This window comes from Falco punctatus (genome assembly GCF_963210335.1).
Source record: "Falco punctatus genome assembly, chromosome: 6".
In the NCBI taxonomy this organism is placed as follows: domain Eukaryota; kingdom Metazoa; phylum Chordata; class Aves; order Falconiformes; family Falconidae; genus Falco; species Falco punctatus.
The window spans coordinates 30,935,842-30,951,040 of NC_137585.1; the positions used below are offsets into that span (position 1 = coordinate 30,935,842).

At 44.8% G+C, this 15,199-nt stretch overlaps 1 protein-coding gene across 3 annotated transcripts in view; it reads left to right on the top strand.

The window, feature by feature from the left end:
- STAB2 (stabilin 2) overlaps window positions 1-15,199 on the top strand; it is an 88,601-nt gene that overhangs the window by 59,585 nt on the left and 13,817 nt on the right. For all 3 annotated transcript variants that reach the window (XM_080394001.1, XM_080394000.1, XM_080394002.1), the window contains 16 exons: window positions 157-230; window positions 2,091-2,162; window positions 4,839-4,958; window positions 5,420-5,467; window positions 6,625-6,708; window positions 6,809-6,955; window positions 7,352-7,477; window positions 7,857-7,916; window positions 8,455-8,631; window positions 8,712-8,801; window positions 9,597-9,743; window positions 10,970-11,026; window positions 11,465-11,588; window positions 12,620-12,769; window positions 14,578-14,682; window positions 15,084-15,191. In XM_080394001.1, the coding sequence (XP_080250127.1) occupies window positions 157-230; window positions 2,091-2,162; window positions 4,839-4,958; window positions 5,420-5,467; window positions 6,625-6,708; window positions 6,809-6,955; window positions 7,352-7,477; window positions 7,857-7,916; window positions 8,455-8,631; window positions 8,712-8,801; window positions 9,597-9,743; window positions 10,970-11,026; window positions 11,465-11,588; window positions 12,620-12,769; window positions 14,578-14,682; window positions 15,084-15,191 (1,689 nt within the window). The remainder of the gene's footprint in view (window positions 1-156; window positions 231-2,090; window positions 2,163-4,838; window positions 4,959-5,419; window positions 5,468-6,624; window positions 6,709-6,808; window positions 6,956-7,351; window positions 7,478-7,856; window positions 7,917-8,454; window positions 8,632-8,711; window positions 8,802-9,596; window positions 9,744-10,969; window positions 11,027-11,464; window positions 11,589-12,619; window positions 12,770-14,577; window positions 14,683-15,083; window positions 15,192-15,199) is intronic.

Sequence of the window (15,199 nt, forward strand, 5' to 3'; positions counted from 1 at the left end):
TATGAGACCTAGACTAAAGTATTAAGTAGCTAAGGGAATGAGTTCCATTGATTCGCAGTTGGCATACATCTGCATTCCTAGTATGCTTTACTTAAAATTCTCCCTTCTTGGGTTTCCAGAAGCCCCTTTTTATTATAATGTTTCTGTTTTACAAAGAAATCAACCCTTGTCTGGAGAACAACGGTGGATGCGATAGAAATGCAGAATGCACACAGACTGGGCCAAATCAAGTGAGTACTTTTTCAGTGCAGAAAAATAAGACTGGCCAAGTGTTTAGAGTTGCGTAAAGAAACATTTCCCCATCTCAGCTTTATTTTTAAATGGAAAAGTGGATTTCATAACAGAAATTCTGAAAAAGCATATTCTTCCCTCAAAAAGGTATTTGAAGGGGAATATGGACAAAAATGAAAAAGTTAATTTCAGTAAAAGAGATCCAAAACTGCAGAGGAAAACAGTGTTTTGCTATTTCAAGTGGTTGTTTTTCTCCTTTGGGAGGCTTTGATGTGTAAACATGTCAGTTTGAAAGTATTGCCAGATAGTGTTTCTTTTATTGTTATAGAAACTGTCCATGGAAAAAATCTGTTACAGACTAGCCCTTCTCCCAGCATAGCTCAAATGTATTCACAAGGAAACAAAACGTCCTGAGTCATAGCCCTCCTACAGGGCTTACAGCGCATCGGCATCCACGCGCTCCTCTGCTGCTCAGCACCTCCAGTGCAGAAGCACCGCATACTCTCTAAGGAGAAAGAAGCATGAAAGGGCAAGGGGGGCAAAAGGAGAAGCAAATTGGCCAGGGCAATGAAGCGGCACAGATTAGTGTTTCTATTTTTCTAACAGTTTCAGAAGAAGCTGAACTCCCTGGTTGAAGCACTTCTTACCATCCCCTTATAGTTTCATATTAGCTATTGGGAGCACTGTAATCCTGCAACTGCACAACAGTTTTTCTTCAGGAACAACATAGGAAACAGAGCAGGAGTCATAGGCCACCTCCTGCCTTCCAGATGTCCAGGGACAGGAGGGGCAATAACCCCATCAGCCCTTTTTGCCAGTATTGATCAATTAACTCTTTGCCTTGACTGTCATTTGCAAGTCAGTACATTTCTGGGGGGAGCACAGAGCCACTTAACTCTTTTCCCATCCCTCCAGACAAGACAGATGATGGCTATTTTCTTCCATGCACCCTCACTGGGGATAGAACTAGTAGCTACGACATGATTATTTATCCTTCCTTACCCACTTCCTCACCGATCGGAGCAATAACAACCTCCACTACAAAATCTCAGCGCTGCAGAGGGAAACTTACAGGACAGAAATGTGTCTGCTTTCTGTAGGGCTTTCAATCATCCAGATACATAAAAAACTGCTATTACACTGCCTAAGAGTTTTATTTCTGCTGCAGAAATCTCCTTGAATTTTCAGTCTCCTACATATTAAATGTGAATTCTAAATTGAGAAACATTAAGCACTGAATTGGAGAGGAAGATAAGTCATTTCCTTGCAAGCATGTTAATTTTTCATCTTCGTGATAACTGCAAGTGCAAAACAGAGTAATTGTGACCAAAGTGTCAAGTATATTACTGCTGCATGGGAATCTGTCAGTAAAATCAGGACACAATTCCAAGCATGTTTTGGAGATATGTTTCATCAAAAAAAAAAAAAAAAAAACAACATAAAAAAAACCAAAAAAAAACAGGAGAAAGGAAGAGAAGAGCAGGGTCACCAACATATGCAAATAAAATGGTGGAAACAAATCAGGTGTTTAGCCTGCTTTGCTAGCAAAATGAACATGTGCAGATATCAAAGGGGTCACTTCAAATGACCAGCACAGCAGAGGAGAGGTGAGAGATGGATAGATAGGGAAAGAGCAGACAGAGCCTCTTGGAATTCCCCAATCATTCCCCAGTCTCACTCTATGGTTGCTCATGCTAGCTAAAAAACTGCTGCAGGAGACAAGATGTACTTTTAGCTTAATAAACTGTATACCACATCACTATGAAATAATCTGGAAAATACATAAATTAAATATAACTGTGCTGAAAAAAAATCAAACATCTTTCCATGCATTAATGTTTTCTGGTTTTGCTTTGTAGGCAGTATGCAATTGCTTGAAGGGATACTCTGGAGATGGTAAAAAATGCACATACATTAGTCTGTGCTCACAAGTAAGTATCTGTTTAAGGTCTTGTTATAATCATTATACTTTTGGGGGGTTTAGCCATTCAAAACTAAGTCAGATATGCCCAGAATCAACTCCTGTTAACTTAGCTAGCTTTTAAATATGTTTGGATTAGTACATGTTTTAGTGCTGTCACTGTTTTAGAAACTTAAGTATGCAATAAGGGTTTTTCCTGGACCACAGCCTGGACATGACATAAGTGAGGGCCTGGACTCATCACTGAGTCTTAAAGAACCCACTTCAGATCTAGAGAAATCGACGCTAGTCTGTAGCGGTAAAATGTAAATCATATCTTCTGAGCAAATCTTTTGTCATTGCTAGAGTTCATACAAAAAGCCACTGTCTGAATTTGTGTTTGGGACACAGAGGGCTTACCAGTATTTCAATTACTATTAAAAAATAATAAAAAACACAGTTTATAGGTAAGACAACTTAAGAGCTTAGTTCAAATGACAAGAAAGAGAAGTGTGATCTACTACATACTACTGTAATGACCAAAAAACCAAAAAAAAATCCTATAGTTCAGGTTGTCGATGCTCAGGGGCCACTTCTAGCTCTTCTAGGAGCCAGGTGATTGGGAACAAAAGATAATAGTCTATGGTAGATCAAAACACCTGTTTATTTTTCACATTCTTCTGTCATTAAGTCCTCTGGTGTGATTTGGGACCTTACCTGTGCAGTTTGAACAAGAGAAATGATCAAGTGTCAGCATACACATCCCCTTCTCAGTCAGAAATTTTTCTAGCCTAATCAGACTACCAACCCTCACATTGCTGGGTCATTACCACTGAAATCCATGTTGGGACAAAGTTACTCAGGAGCCTGGGCATCCCTGGAGTAGATGTTTCCAGCAAAGGCCCCAGCCTACAGGCTCACCTATGGCAGAGCTCCCACAGAGCAAAGAGCAGAGCCTCACAGACTCTACAGCCACACGTAGGCTGCATCCCAAACACATCCCTGCAAGATGCATCATACAGGATAGCAACACCGCAAGCTGCAGCAGAGGCAGGTTAGTGAACAGTGAAACAGAGGAGATGGGTGGGAGGATGAAAACCTATCACCTTTTCTTGATGGAGAGGTTAAAAAAACCCAAAACAACTAAAACCAAACTAAAACTCATTCTTCACGTAAACTGTTTCCTTCCACAACACACAACCCAGGACTTCCCGTGGCATTCCTCATTCTGTCCCTCACTTATCACTGCAGGCCAAGAATTAGCCACATCTCTGGTGTGTGAGCTAGGTGATGCAAAACTAGCCACATATTTGCAATCAGCGTGGTTCTCTGCACCAGCCACATTGCTCTGCTTCCTGGCAAGCAGCAGCAGGGACACAGCCACCCTCCTGTGTGCATGAGTCCTTTCTGCTTCATGCACAGTGACAATAATTCTCACCTTTCCAGCCTGGCCTGTCAACAGACTTTCTCTAAGCTTGAAAGTTTGCAGACATGAAAGAGCAAGGGCAAAACCAGAAGCTGGAGGAAGGGGAGCTCAAAGCTATGAGCCACTGCTTCCCATAATTTTGTATGCTTTTGCTTTTTCCTGTGCCTTGTTCCAGCAGTTCTGCTTCCACTTTGACTAATTATGCCAGGCTAATTATATATAAAAAAAATAAAAAAAATAGTCTTGAGAAGTGTAAATGTCAGGACAGAGGCTAATCGAGATTCACAGTAGCCAAACATCTGGGCAGCAAAGCTTCACAAGAAGTCATGATAAAGCTAAGATTGCCAACAGTCCACCAAAAGTAGCCAAATAAATAGCAAGTGCACCCCAACCCACCGCTTACAGCCAGGGCTCCCTGTGGTCTGTCAAGGCAGGCCCCGCTGGTAGCTCCCAAAGGAGCTGTGGTCCCACTCATGGCCCATGGGAAAGAACCCCCAAGATGACCAGCAACAGAAAGGACACCATGAAACAAGCACAGGGAAAGAAAACAAGACCACTTCTTAGTTTTTCCAGGTTTGCCCTCCAATCCAGGATAGAAACTTATTTGCAAACTGAGGTGCTAAATGAGGAGCACCCACCTGTGTCTGAGTAGAGCTCTGAATCCCAGCACACTGCTCCTGGATGAGGAACACCTCCCCTTAGGGAGCTTCCTGGAGGCAGGCAGCTGGGCAAGGTATATCTGCTGCTCCAAGCCTAATGTTGTGCTGCTGGTGGGCTCAGAGGCAGATAGGAGATGTTTTAGGGGAAAGCACATGTGGTAGGTCACCATTCCAGCTGGCCTGGGCCATCAGACAGACAAAGAACAATAGACAGTCCTTTGCTGGCACCACGGAAGTGATTCACAGCTGCAACTAGTTCCCTTCCTTCAGTTTCAGTCAATGCTGCTTCAGCGGAGCAGCTAAGACTTATCACTAGAGTCTAGAGTGAAACTTGCATGGAAATATTTTGGATCCTTATAGCACCATGAACAGAAAATATAAGGAGAGAATCAAAACTACATCCTCTGCATAAAAGGAGAATTATTTCTTAAATACCTTAAATGTTCTTTAGTGTTTGCAAGAAAGTATATATCGTCAGGAGTTCCAGTAAGATGTGGTTTGAAAAAGCTGTTGGGATGAAGTCTTTCTAAGCTATATCCATGGGAAAAAAAGTGATGAACTAGAAATGGTTTGTACACCTAGCAATGAAGAAAATAAATATTCTAAATGTTGATCTTACAAGAATAATGGAGGCTGCAGTGAATTTGCCATCTGTAATGACACCGAGCTGACAGAAAGGACCTGCACCTGCAAACATAACTACATTGGGGATGGATTTAAGTGCCGGGGAAATATCTTCCAGGTAAAGTGCTGCATGCGTTTGCTGTCCCATATTTTTGTTCAGATAGTTATTTAATACAGTGATCATGTCTTGAAAAATGCCAGGCAGGTTTTTTGGACAAATTGGTAAATCTACCTCAAGATTTGAAATAATCCCAACCCAAGAAACCAGGAATAGGAACAGGATGCCGCAAGATAACCTTACCTGCCTTCAAAAAAACCCAAAACAAACAATCTCCCATCACTCAACTGATAGACAATCATTACTGCAGTGCTAGGGAGTTAATACTGGTATTTTTAGGTTTCAAAGCAGCCTGTTCTTTGATAAAGCAATGCAAGAATAGAACAGAAGCAATGCAGATGGGCAGCATTTATTCCAAACCAAGAATTCCCTACCTTGTCCGAGTGCTGCATTTGTTTGCACTCCACCGATATTGGCCTCACATTTGCAGCACCATTACAAAGTCTTGTTCTTGATTGCAGGAACTTCTTAGAGACTCCAACACATCTAGGTTTTATTTCCACTTAGAGGTAAGAAAAGGTTAAGTGGGTTGATCTGGGGTGGAGGGAGGGGGTCCCCTCTTTTTTTTTTTTCTTTTTTTTCTTGTTTTTTCCTCAAGGACATAGTGGGACAAGGAGCATCTGGCATGTACCAACAACCATCAACTTAATTGGGACTGAATTTAGATTACCTGTCACTAACACTGGAGACACTAATTTAAACTATTAACTGCCATTAAAACCTCCAGAGTATTAATGATCACATCAAGATCCCAAGGAAATGTAGGGCCTCCAGACAAGGCATAAAACTGAGGCGCTCACCCATTCAGTCCGAGATCTGCCAACACACCTCACATGAAGCCTGATGTGAGCAAATACCACTCTTCTGCTAGCCTTGCTGCATTTCCAAACTGTGATGCTGTTTTCAGTCGCCCCTCTGAAGCATTGCGGGATGCTGTGTGTGTTGCTAGATGGCCAGTGCACGCCACCGGTTCCCACTGCCTTTTTGGAGACTGGCGATAGTAATTCTCAGTTTACCGCGAGCCTCAGGGCAGCACGAATCTGTACACTGGTTTGCTAGTTCAAAGATTCCTATTCTAGCTTCCATTCTGCTACATGGTAGGTGGATGGCTTCCTCTCACTTGAGCAGAGCTCTCTTCTTATTTCAGTTTGTCCGTGGTCACTGCAAAGCGCCAGCAATACCCTGGGTCCATGTGTACCTCCAATAGTAACTAATGTACTCATAGACACAAGCAACCACGTAACAGCTAAATGCCTGTACAAACACATGCATATTATCCACTCTTGCCTTTCTAGAGATGAAAGTTTGTTCATCCTCGCTAGCCCAGGAGGGAATAGCCCTCCCCATCTCCCTATGCTTAACGTTTGTTGCAAGCTTTCCCTCTTCTCTTCATTACTGCAGAAGAAACAGAGATTTGGCTACAAGCTGAAAGAAGAGAGAAAAATCTTCCGGTTCGTACCTGTAGGCAGAGGTGACAGACAGGGCTAGGAAGAAACCTCTACGCCGTACAAGAGGGTTTCTCTCACCCTTGCACTGCACGGAAGGGAACCCAATGCACCGCAGCGACAGGGCTGCAAGCACCACCACCCACACAGCAGGGCTGTCCCCACTGCTGGGTGGCAGACATTAACAACTAATTGCTGCTTTGTCCTCTTAAATTTGGCAGGCCTTGTCTATCAGAGATATTGCAGGCCCTGGGCCCTTCACACTGTTCGTACCTCGCACGGATGTACTAAACAGTGACCCACGAGTAAGTAAGAAGGGCAGAAGTTCTTGGTAAGCTGACCGTGAGGTTTGGGATTCAGTTGCCTTGGTCAACTGCTTCTCAACTCCTCCTCTTTCTGCTGCAGGTCAAGGACTGGATTGCCAAAGGAATGATGGCTCAGGTCCTCCGGTACCATATGGTGGGTTGTGCCAGTCTATTGTACAACGACCTGACCACGATCACCAACATCACCTCTCTCCAGGGGGACCCAATACACATCAGCTACTCCCAGGTAACAGAGTATGAGGCGGCAGGGGACAGAATAATAACACAGTCTGCTCTCATTCAGCTTCTTTTAAAAGCCGAATGGTTCCCACGCCTCCTCCAATGCACAAAAAGAAATAAATAGCATTAAAAGAAGGTTGCCCGTTCAGCTGAACTGTTCAGCATTTATCTACTATGCCAGGAGTGGAGTTGTACAGCCCTTGCTTTGACATACTGTTTTCTGCTCAGACTGGTTTCATGAGCATGATGAGAGTTTGGAAAAGCAAAGAACAACTTATTAAAACTGAAGCTACTGTTCGCTGCAAAGAAAGGGTGATCCAGGCTCACCATGTCAAGGAAATTTGGCATCCGCCTCACCCTCCCACAAGGTTCCACAGGAAAAGTGTTTTTCTTGCCTTTCCAGAACTCACTGATCTTGAACAACAAAGCCGAAATTCTACTCAGCGATGCTGTGGGCACAAATGGTGTGATCCATGTCATAAATCAAATTCTGGTCCCATCACATATGCAGGATTTCCCACTTAAGAAGGTATGTGCAGCTCATTGCCATTCTCAGCCCAGGGGCTTTTCCACAGTTACTCTTAGATATATAAATTATGAAAGTCACAAAAAAAAAAAGTGATACTAAAAAGACCTTATACAAACAACATGTGACACTGCATAACAATATAACATATTATATATGCATATATATGCATAATATAACATAATAATGTTGTATTTAAAGTTCATTCAGGAATTACAACTATAGTAAAAACAGCATAAGAGGACTTCTGCACAGGGCTTTTACAGTGGCTTTGATTTCATAACAAGAAGTGACTTTCAGGGGAAAGCAAGCTAATATCTGCTTTTTAAATACCCATGTAATGTATTTATTAGATAAATTACTGAAATTCCTTTCTTTGTAGGAAAGCCTCAAAATGGTTGCAGCCAAACACGGATACATACTGTTTAGCAGTTTGCTAGAGGTAAGAACACAAGAGACAGCAGCCATTGGGCAAGGGATTTAAACCCTTTTTTGAAAGACGAAAGCACAGACATGGCACACAGCATCACTTGCAGAATGGTGTTCAGTGGAGCCAAAGGGCTTGCAACACAGTACCCAACAGCCCTGGTCACCGCGTGGTCCCTCTCCCAGAGGTGGGAGGATGTCAAGCAGATTCACAGCCACCTTTCCTCTCACCACTCAGCGCCATCCTACTGTATATCATATTACATGGCCAAGGTTTAACCCAAGTATGACTTTTTGAGCCCAAAGCTGGGCCATCAGCCTGGGTTTCAGTGGGAAGCCCTAGGTGATAAAGAACTACTGAGAATTCAGTCACACAGCTCAGCTTGGGCAACTCAAGTCAGGCACCTGGTTTTTGAAGTCATGGTATTTTCAGGCCGGTGGCCGGGCAGCCCACAGGCCACTGCATCCCAGTTACACCACACATCCACCCCGTGAGGCCAACATCATTTTAGATGGAGCATTAATCTTCCACTGCAATTTTTGGTACGTTACAGAAAAACAACCTGCTTGGGCTGATCAACGATCCTATTCACAAACCTGTCACGCTCTTCTGGCCGACAGATGCAGCCATCCGTGGGCTGCCACAGGAGCAGCAGGACTTCCTCTTCAAGAAGTCCAACACTGACAAACTGGTGCAGTACCTCAAATTCCACATTGTCCGTGATGCTGCGGTAAGCCCTCGCTTTTTAGGAGCATTGCCATGTCCAAGGCACACAAGCCCAGACATGTGCATCTCCCGTTTCCTTCCCAGGTGCTAGCCTACGAGCTCCCCCGCTCCACCTCATTGAAGACCCTGCAGGGCTCCAACCTCAGTGTTAGCTGTGGGGATAACAGAGAGATTGTAAGTGTTCACTCTGCCAGCACACATACCCCTTGCCCTAGCTACGAGATCCACTCATGCAGACCCCAGAAAGGGTCAGTGGCACCAAAACTCAGCCAGTTTTCACCAGTCCATGCCAACAGCCACAAAAGCAGGGAAGCCAGCCCAACAAATTCAGCAAACTAGATGGTTTGCAGGACTATGGAGCTGTCATTTTCTCTGTTGTAAGATGCTATTTGTTCAAAACAGCTCTCAGTTACTTCAAACCTGAAATACCAGCACATTTTAACTTCTGCAATGAAATACACAATGGAAAACCGTTAAGATGACCCTGGATTTGGCAGAAGCCTCAGGAACACAGCATCTGCTTGCAAACTCTGGTTTGTGAGAACTTACAAGCTAAGATTGCAGGTATGCACACAGCCTGTTAAGCCAGAACAATGGCACATTTTCCTTTGCAAATGTATCAGGTCATACCTGGAGAGCATCTGCCTCTGAAAACATGACTAAGCCTAAATGTGCATAAGGTAAACCTGTGGACATAGGGCTGGCATACTCTGTCCCTCACAGGAAAAAGGTCTGCCCATCTGCAAGGTTATAGCATTCAGCTATAGCAAGAGAGCTCCCCAAACTGGATTTCAGCCCACAGCTGTCAACGTTACTTACAGGATAGTTTGACACACCATATTGCACCAAGAGCATTCCTACAGGGGGAGGATTGTGCCCAGCTCCCATTCGAGCCCTGGATTCAGCCTGGCCCCAAGGAAGAGCAGCTCATGACTTGTCATAAACACCTCTCCCCATCCCATCCCTCAGGGCGCCCTTTTCCTGAACGACAGACAGTGCAAGATAGTGGAGCGGCAGCTGGAGTTTGACGGGGGCATCGCCTACGGCATCAACTGCCTGCTGACAGACCCCAGCCTGGGGGGACGCTGTGACAGCTTTTTCACTGTGGATTTCATGGTAAGTCTCCTTTTTCGTTCCCCCACCCTGACAAAGACACAGCCCGAGGGCCAAGCCCTGTTCTCACAGAGTCCAGGGCAACACTTACAGCAGCTTTAGCACTATTGAGATTGAGTCCCACCACTTCAAGCTGGCTTCATCTGCCGCCCTGGGCAGAGCTAAGGTTAAGAAGCACAGCACAACACCAGAAAGACATGCAGCAGACACCCTGAATCCACTCTAAGCAACACATGGGATAAGCAGTTTCAGTTAGACCAGCTCAGCCAGCCCTGCCCTGTTTGCAGTGAGAACAGTACCTTACAAATGCAAGCATAAATCTGAGCAAGGACAGATCTGCCTATCGTGCTTTTAAATTAGTACAAATTCACACTATGAATTTGGTCATACAGATTGCATTTGCGAAGCTCCCAGTTACAAAAGAACAGCGTTGTTGTCCCAGTGGCACAGGGTATTAAGGACACAAGACAGAGAACTGCATGGTCTGGTAGCCAGGCTCTCAGTCTCTCACATCTCTCACTTTCACAGAAAAATCCTTTAACACGCCTGAACAAGCACTGGTAGTGCAGAAGAAGTTTCTCCATTAACTTTGAAGGGTCCTACAAACAGGAGGCTTTGGAACTCATTTTGAAGTGGTTTCAAGACTAAATGTACTTCAGGTTTTTTCAGATATATGAAAAAATTACCTAGAAGTAAAAAAAACCTTCATGTAGTCTGTCTAAAAAAAGGTTATTGGAATTTATATTTCAATTATAAAACCAACACTTATGTGTATCCCATCTGCTCAAGTTACCTTTTGTTTCATGATTTTATTAAATGAAATTAAATAGAAATAATTTCCTTAGATCTGGTCAGCACTTCCCGAGAAGTAACCATTTCCCTCTACTTCAAATTAGACGTCCAGATCTGATGTAGCCCATGTCAATATTCATTTGAAGAACATTCACAATCTCTTCCCTGCTTGTTTAAATCCAGAGCAAAGTTTCTTTGTCCAGAACTTATATTCTGGTATCAAAACTATTTTCTTGCATTTCGTGGCACTAAATAATGTAACTAATCGTCTCTTCTTTCCCCCAAGTTTTTTATAATCTTTTTCAAGTGTCATAAGCCTACACTCTTCTCTGTTCATACTTGCTGCTCTCATAAAACAGACCTTTTGTACATGTTAAATAGCCTTTTGTTGCCGTTGTTTTAATATACTTTTTTTTCTTTTCCATTTTGTACAACAGGGGCATTGTGTTAGCTGTTTCAGTAATTCTAAATGCCCTCCAGGGACAAAACCAAAGGTAATGTATTAAAATCTTGCATTTAAGCCATCTAACCTGCTCTTTGTACTCCACACAAGCAAACTAGAATAAGCTGCTTTGAAAAAATGTAGAGAGAACCCTCAACAGTGAAAACACACAGGTGATGCTATAAAGGACAAAGTTGACGCTGGGCATCGTGGCAGGGGATGTTTGTTGGGCTCGCACAGCAATCCACTGTAGTGAGTGCTTCGGCTGGCGTTGGAGCAGCCCCTCCATCCTCATTAACGGTGCTTGGCAAGTCAGGAATCAAAGAGAAGGTGGGGGCCTCACACTTGCACTCTTCGTTTTGTGTACGTCACATTTTGATTCAATGTACATCGGAGACTGTGATTTAATGGAGGAAAAACCCAAACCTCCACATAGCACTCATCTCCCTGTGTTTTCCTCCCTCTCTGCGCTGGCACATGCAATGTCCAGGAAGGGATCCACTGGTGCACGTACGAGTCCTACGGGCTGCGGAGGGGCGGCTGTCGTAGGAACTGCTCTGTGGTCATCCACACGGCCAAGTGCTGCAAGGGCTACTTTGGGCCAGACTGCCAAGGTAGGACCACCCCCCTCCCCACCACCAGCCCACGGCCACCCAAGCATGCTGCATAGGGCCCAGCTGGCTGAACTGGGAAAGCTGGGAAAGGGGGCGTCAGGAGACACCAGCTGCAGGACAGGGGAACTCGGCTGCGAAAGCTGAAAGTGTTACTGCTTTTACTCTCCAAATAATCTCTTTTTCACATTTATAGCAAGTTTTAAACTCGGAGCTAGCAGCAAACTAGGTGAATGTTATAGAGGGTAAAGACTGCCCTGCTATCACCAAGCCTAGCAAGTCAATCCATCACCAGCTAAAAGTCCTTTCAACACAGGCATCAGGTTCACACCAGTGATACCAGGACACACCAGAGACACAGCGTGTGGTTCCGCAGCCACTTTTGCAAGTGCACATACCTGCAGAATGAGCTCAGAAATGGTAGCTCTGAACAGCTGTGAGACAGCTTAAGAAGCTTTATCTCCATCTGTTTGTTAGCAGACACTAACAAACTGTGTGCTCCTTCACCCGCCAGCCCCACGGGGAACAGGACTGAGGCTCTCACCAGGGCAGGGGCAGGATCTATGCTGGCAGACAGGTCCAGGAGGGACACATACCTCTGCCAGCTTGCACAGACACATGCAGGTTGCATACAATTTTGGCCAGCCCAGCCTGAGCCACCCTTTGAGCTCACCCCGGCAGCATGCGGGCGCATGGAAATGCACAAGCAAGGCTGGGCTTGGGCAGGGGCTGGGCAGTGCCGTTCACTGACGGGTCCGAATGAGCAAGCAGCCAGGTAACAGCACTCACAAGCCAGGGCTGGAAGGGTCCGTGACACCTTTCTGAGAGGAGCTGTAACAGCGTATCAAGGAATTTGGAGCCCAAAGCTTGCAGTCACAAGGGTCACAGCTGCTTTTACATGTCCCAGCTGGGATGCACTTACAGGCATTTCTGAGTTCAAGGATTTTCATAGAAAAATAAATAATAAACCATGACAATAAATAAAGATGCTCTTGAGCTAAAAAGCCACTTTTTTTTCTCTTTAAACCTTTCAGCTTGCCCAGGGGGGGCAGAGACCCCATGCAATAACCACGGCTCCTGCGATGATGGGTACACTGGGACAGGAGAGTGCCACTGCAACAGCGGCTTCAACGGGACTTCGTGTGAGCTGTGTTTGCCAGGCAGATATGGCTCCAGCTGCAGGCGTATGTTTGTTTCCTTTCCATACTGATGCCCATGTCAAGCCTAAACTATTTTGTCAGCATTGAGGTTTTAAGTAAACCAAGAAATACTTCCCACTTGCAACACCAGTATTCCTCCTTGGTGCCTCCTCACACAGAGGAGGTGTCTGAGCAAAGGTCTCAGAAGGGAGGAGAAGGCAGGGGGCAGAGGCTTACATAGCTTTCTCTGCAGGGCTCCTCCTAGTCTTATATGGTACATAAGTAACAGGGAATAGAGGCAGAGCCTCCGTCAACAAGTGTTTTTGGCTACAGCATAGCTTTCTCCCCTATCTCCATAAATTTTAAGACAACATTTTAGCAATGTGGTTCCTCAAGGACTGCAGGAAGACAAGGCCGTGTGCTACTTATGCAGAAAAGAAAAAGGATGCTAGGATGAAGACAGCTTGTGAAAAGGGACAGCAGCCAAGAATCTGCTCACATAATCCACTTCACTGTAGTTTTAAATATCAACTAGGCAGAAGCAGGATCAATATCACCCTTTAAACCTAAATGTTTTCCCAACTTAAAGCCTTCAGATGGGAAGCTACAACATTAACCCTTCCATCCTAACTGTGTGCAGCTGTAGCGCCCATGAGGCACATGATGGGGGATTATAGGCTAGGTACCCTTGGAGTGTAGGCAAAACAAGCCTAGACATCAATGCTCAGGATTACGCCTACCTACAATTTATCCATTTCATAGCACACCATAGCATAAACTGTGTCAGCTGCTAGTTTGAAACCCACATCATGGTATCTAACAGGAAAATAGTTTAATAGTCCCTTCTTTTTGATGTATGTCAGCCAAAAATTAGATAACAAGGTTAAATGAAATAAAGCCTTCAGGTGAAGCTCCTTTTCACCAGGACAGGTTTTCACAGAACCAGTTCCACCAATCCCACATCATTTTCCTCTTTAAACAGCAATATTTCAGGAGTAGAGACAGAGTAAGAAAGGATACTACCTCATTACATTAAAAACAGAAAGCCATCGATAATTCCTTAAAAAGAACTAATCATGAAACTTATTGCATGGTCCAGAGGCGGGGGAATCACACACAGATTAAATCAGATCCTCATGCCTCAGCTTGCAGGGCACAATATGTAACACCCCATATATAAAATGAATCCTGAAGGTTTTAACCATAAAAATATCTAAAACCTTAAAAAAAAAAATTACAGATAACTTACCCATGTTTTACAGCAAAGCTCAGCTCACTAACCTCTTATGTGGCTTCCTTACTCAGATCTTCTTCCACACACCCTACTTGACCCTGGCTTCCCCACACCTAGCAGCTGCTGCACATTAGGACAGGATCAGGCTGGGTCTTCAGCTCAGCCATTAACCCCTTCCTGCCACAGTCCTTTGTGAAGTTTGCTACTCTCCCACAATGCAGATCAATACTCATTTTCATTTTCAGAGACACATTGAACTAATGCCAGTTATAAAATCATAGGACCACAGGATAATTGAGGCTGGAAGGGGCTTCAGGATGTGCCTAGTGCAACCCCCTGCTCAAAGCAGGGTCAGCCCTGAGCTCAAACCGGGTTATTCAGGATTTATCCTGCCAGGGCTTGCACATCTCCAAGGATGGAGGCTGCCCAACCACTTTAGACAGTCTGGTCATCTGCTTGGCTGGCCTCATGGTGAAACCCCACGTGGCTAGACTTATTTAAAATATTGCTGGATAATACTGTGTCTAAACTGACGGTCTAGGTGATGTTTCAGTAGAGAAAGATTTTCCCCTTCCCCAAGAGCAGCTCTGTAAGTGATCCTTTTGCATTCCTTTTGCAGCCTGTGAGTGCAAGACCAATGGGCAGTGTGATGAAGGATATTCGGGAACGGGACGATGTTTCTGTGAAACAGGATGGACTGGCCGGCTGTGTGAAACCAAGCTAGGTCTCTGCCTCCTCTCACTGCACTCTGTCGCTTGGAGCCATGGGTTGAAAGCACTTGCAAGCCAACAGGGGGGTTGCATAGAGAAGAAAGAGAAAGGGTTAATAAACACCAGAAACCCTCAAAGGATACTAAAGGACTTTGCTCTGGACTGAGAACAAGTCCCATTACACACCTCCTCCATCTCCTCCTTCGTGAAATGGGAACATGAGTGCCTACCTCCCCTGTGGAGGGGCTTTGGGCTATGTGAGGGAAGATGTCATGCAAGAGTTAAGCAGTCAACAAAATATTCTCACAGGTTTTCCAGATAGCAAGACTGATATGAGGGCTTTTCTTTCTGCACGAAACAAGGGCGTTGCAATATAAATAGCACCTTCATCCCAGCTGTTCTGCCTTCCCCACAGTTCTGCCACCCGTGTGTTCCCCGAGCTGCTCCGCCAACGCTGTCTGCACTGAGAACAACACATGTCAGTGCAAGCCATTTTACAACGGGGATGGGATCACGTGCACAGGTGGGCTC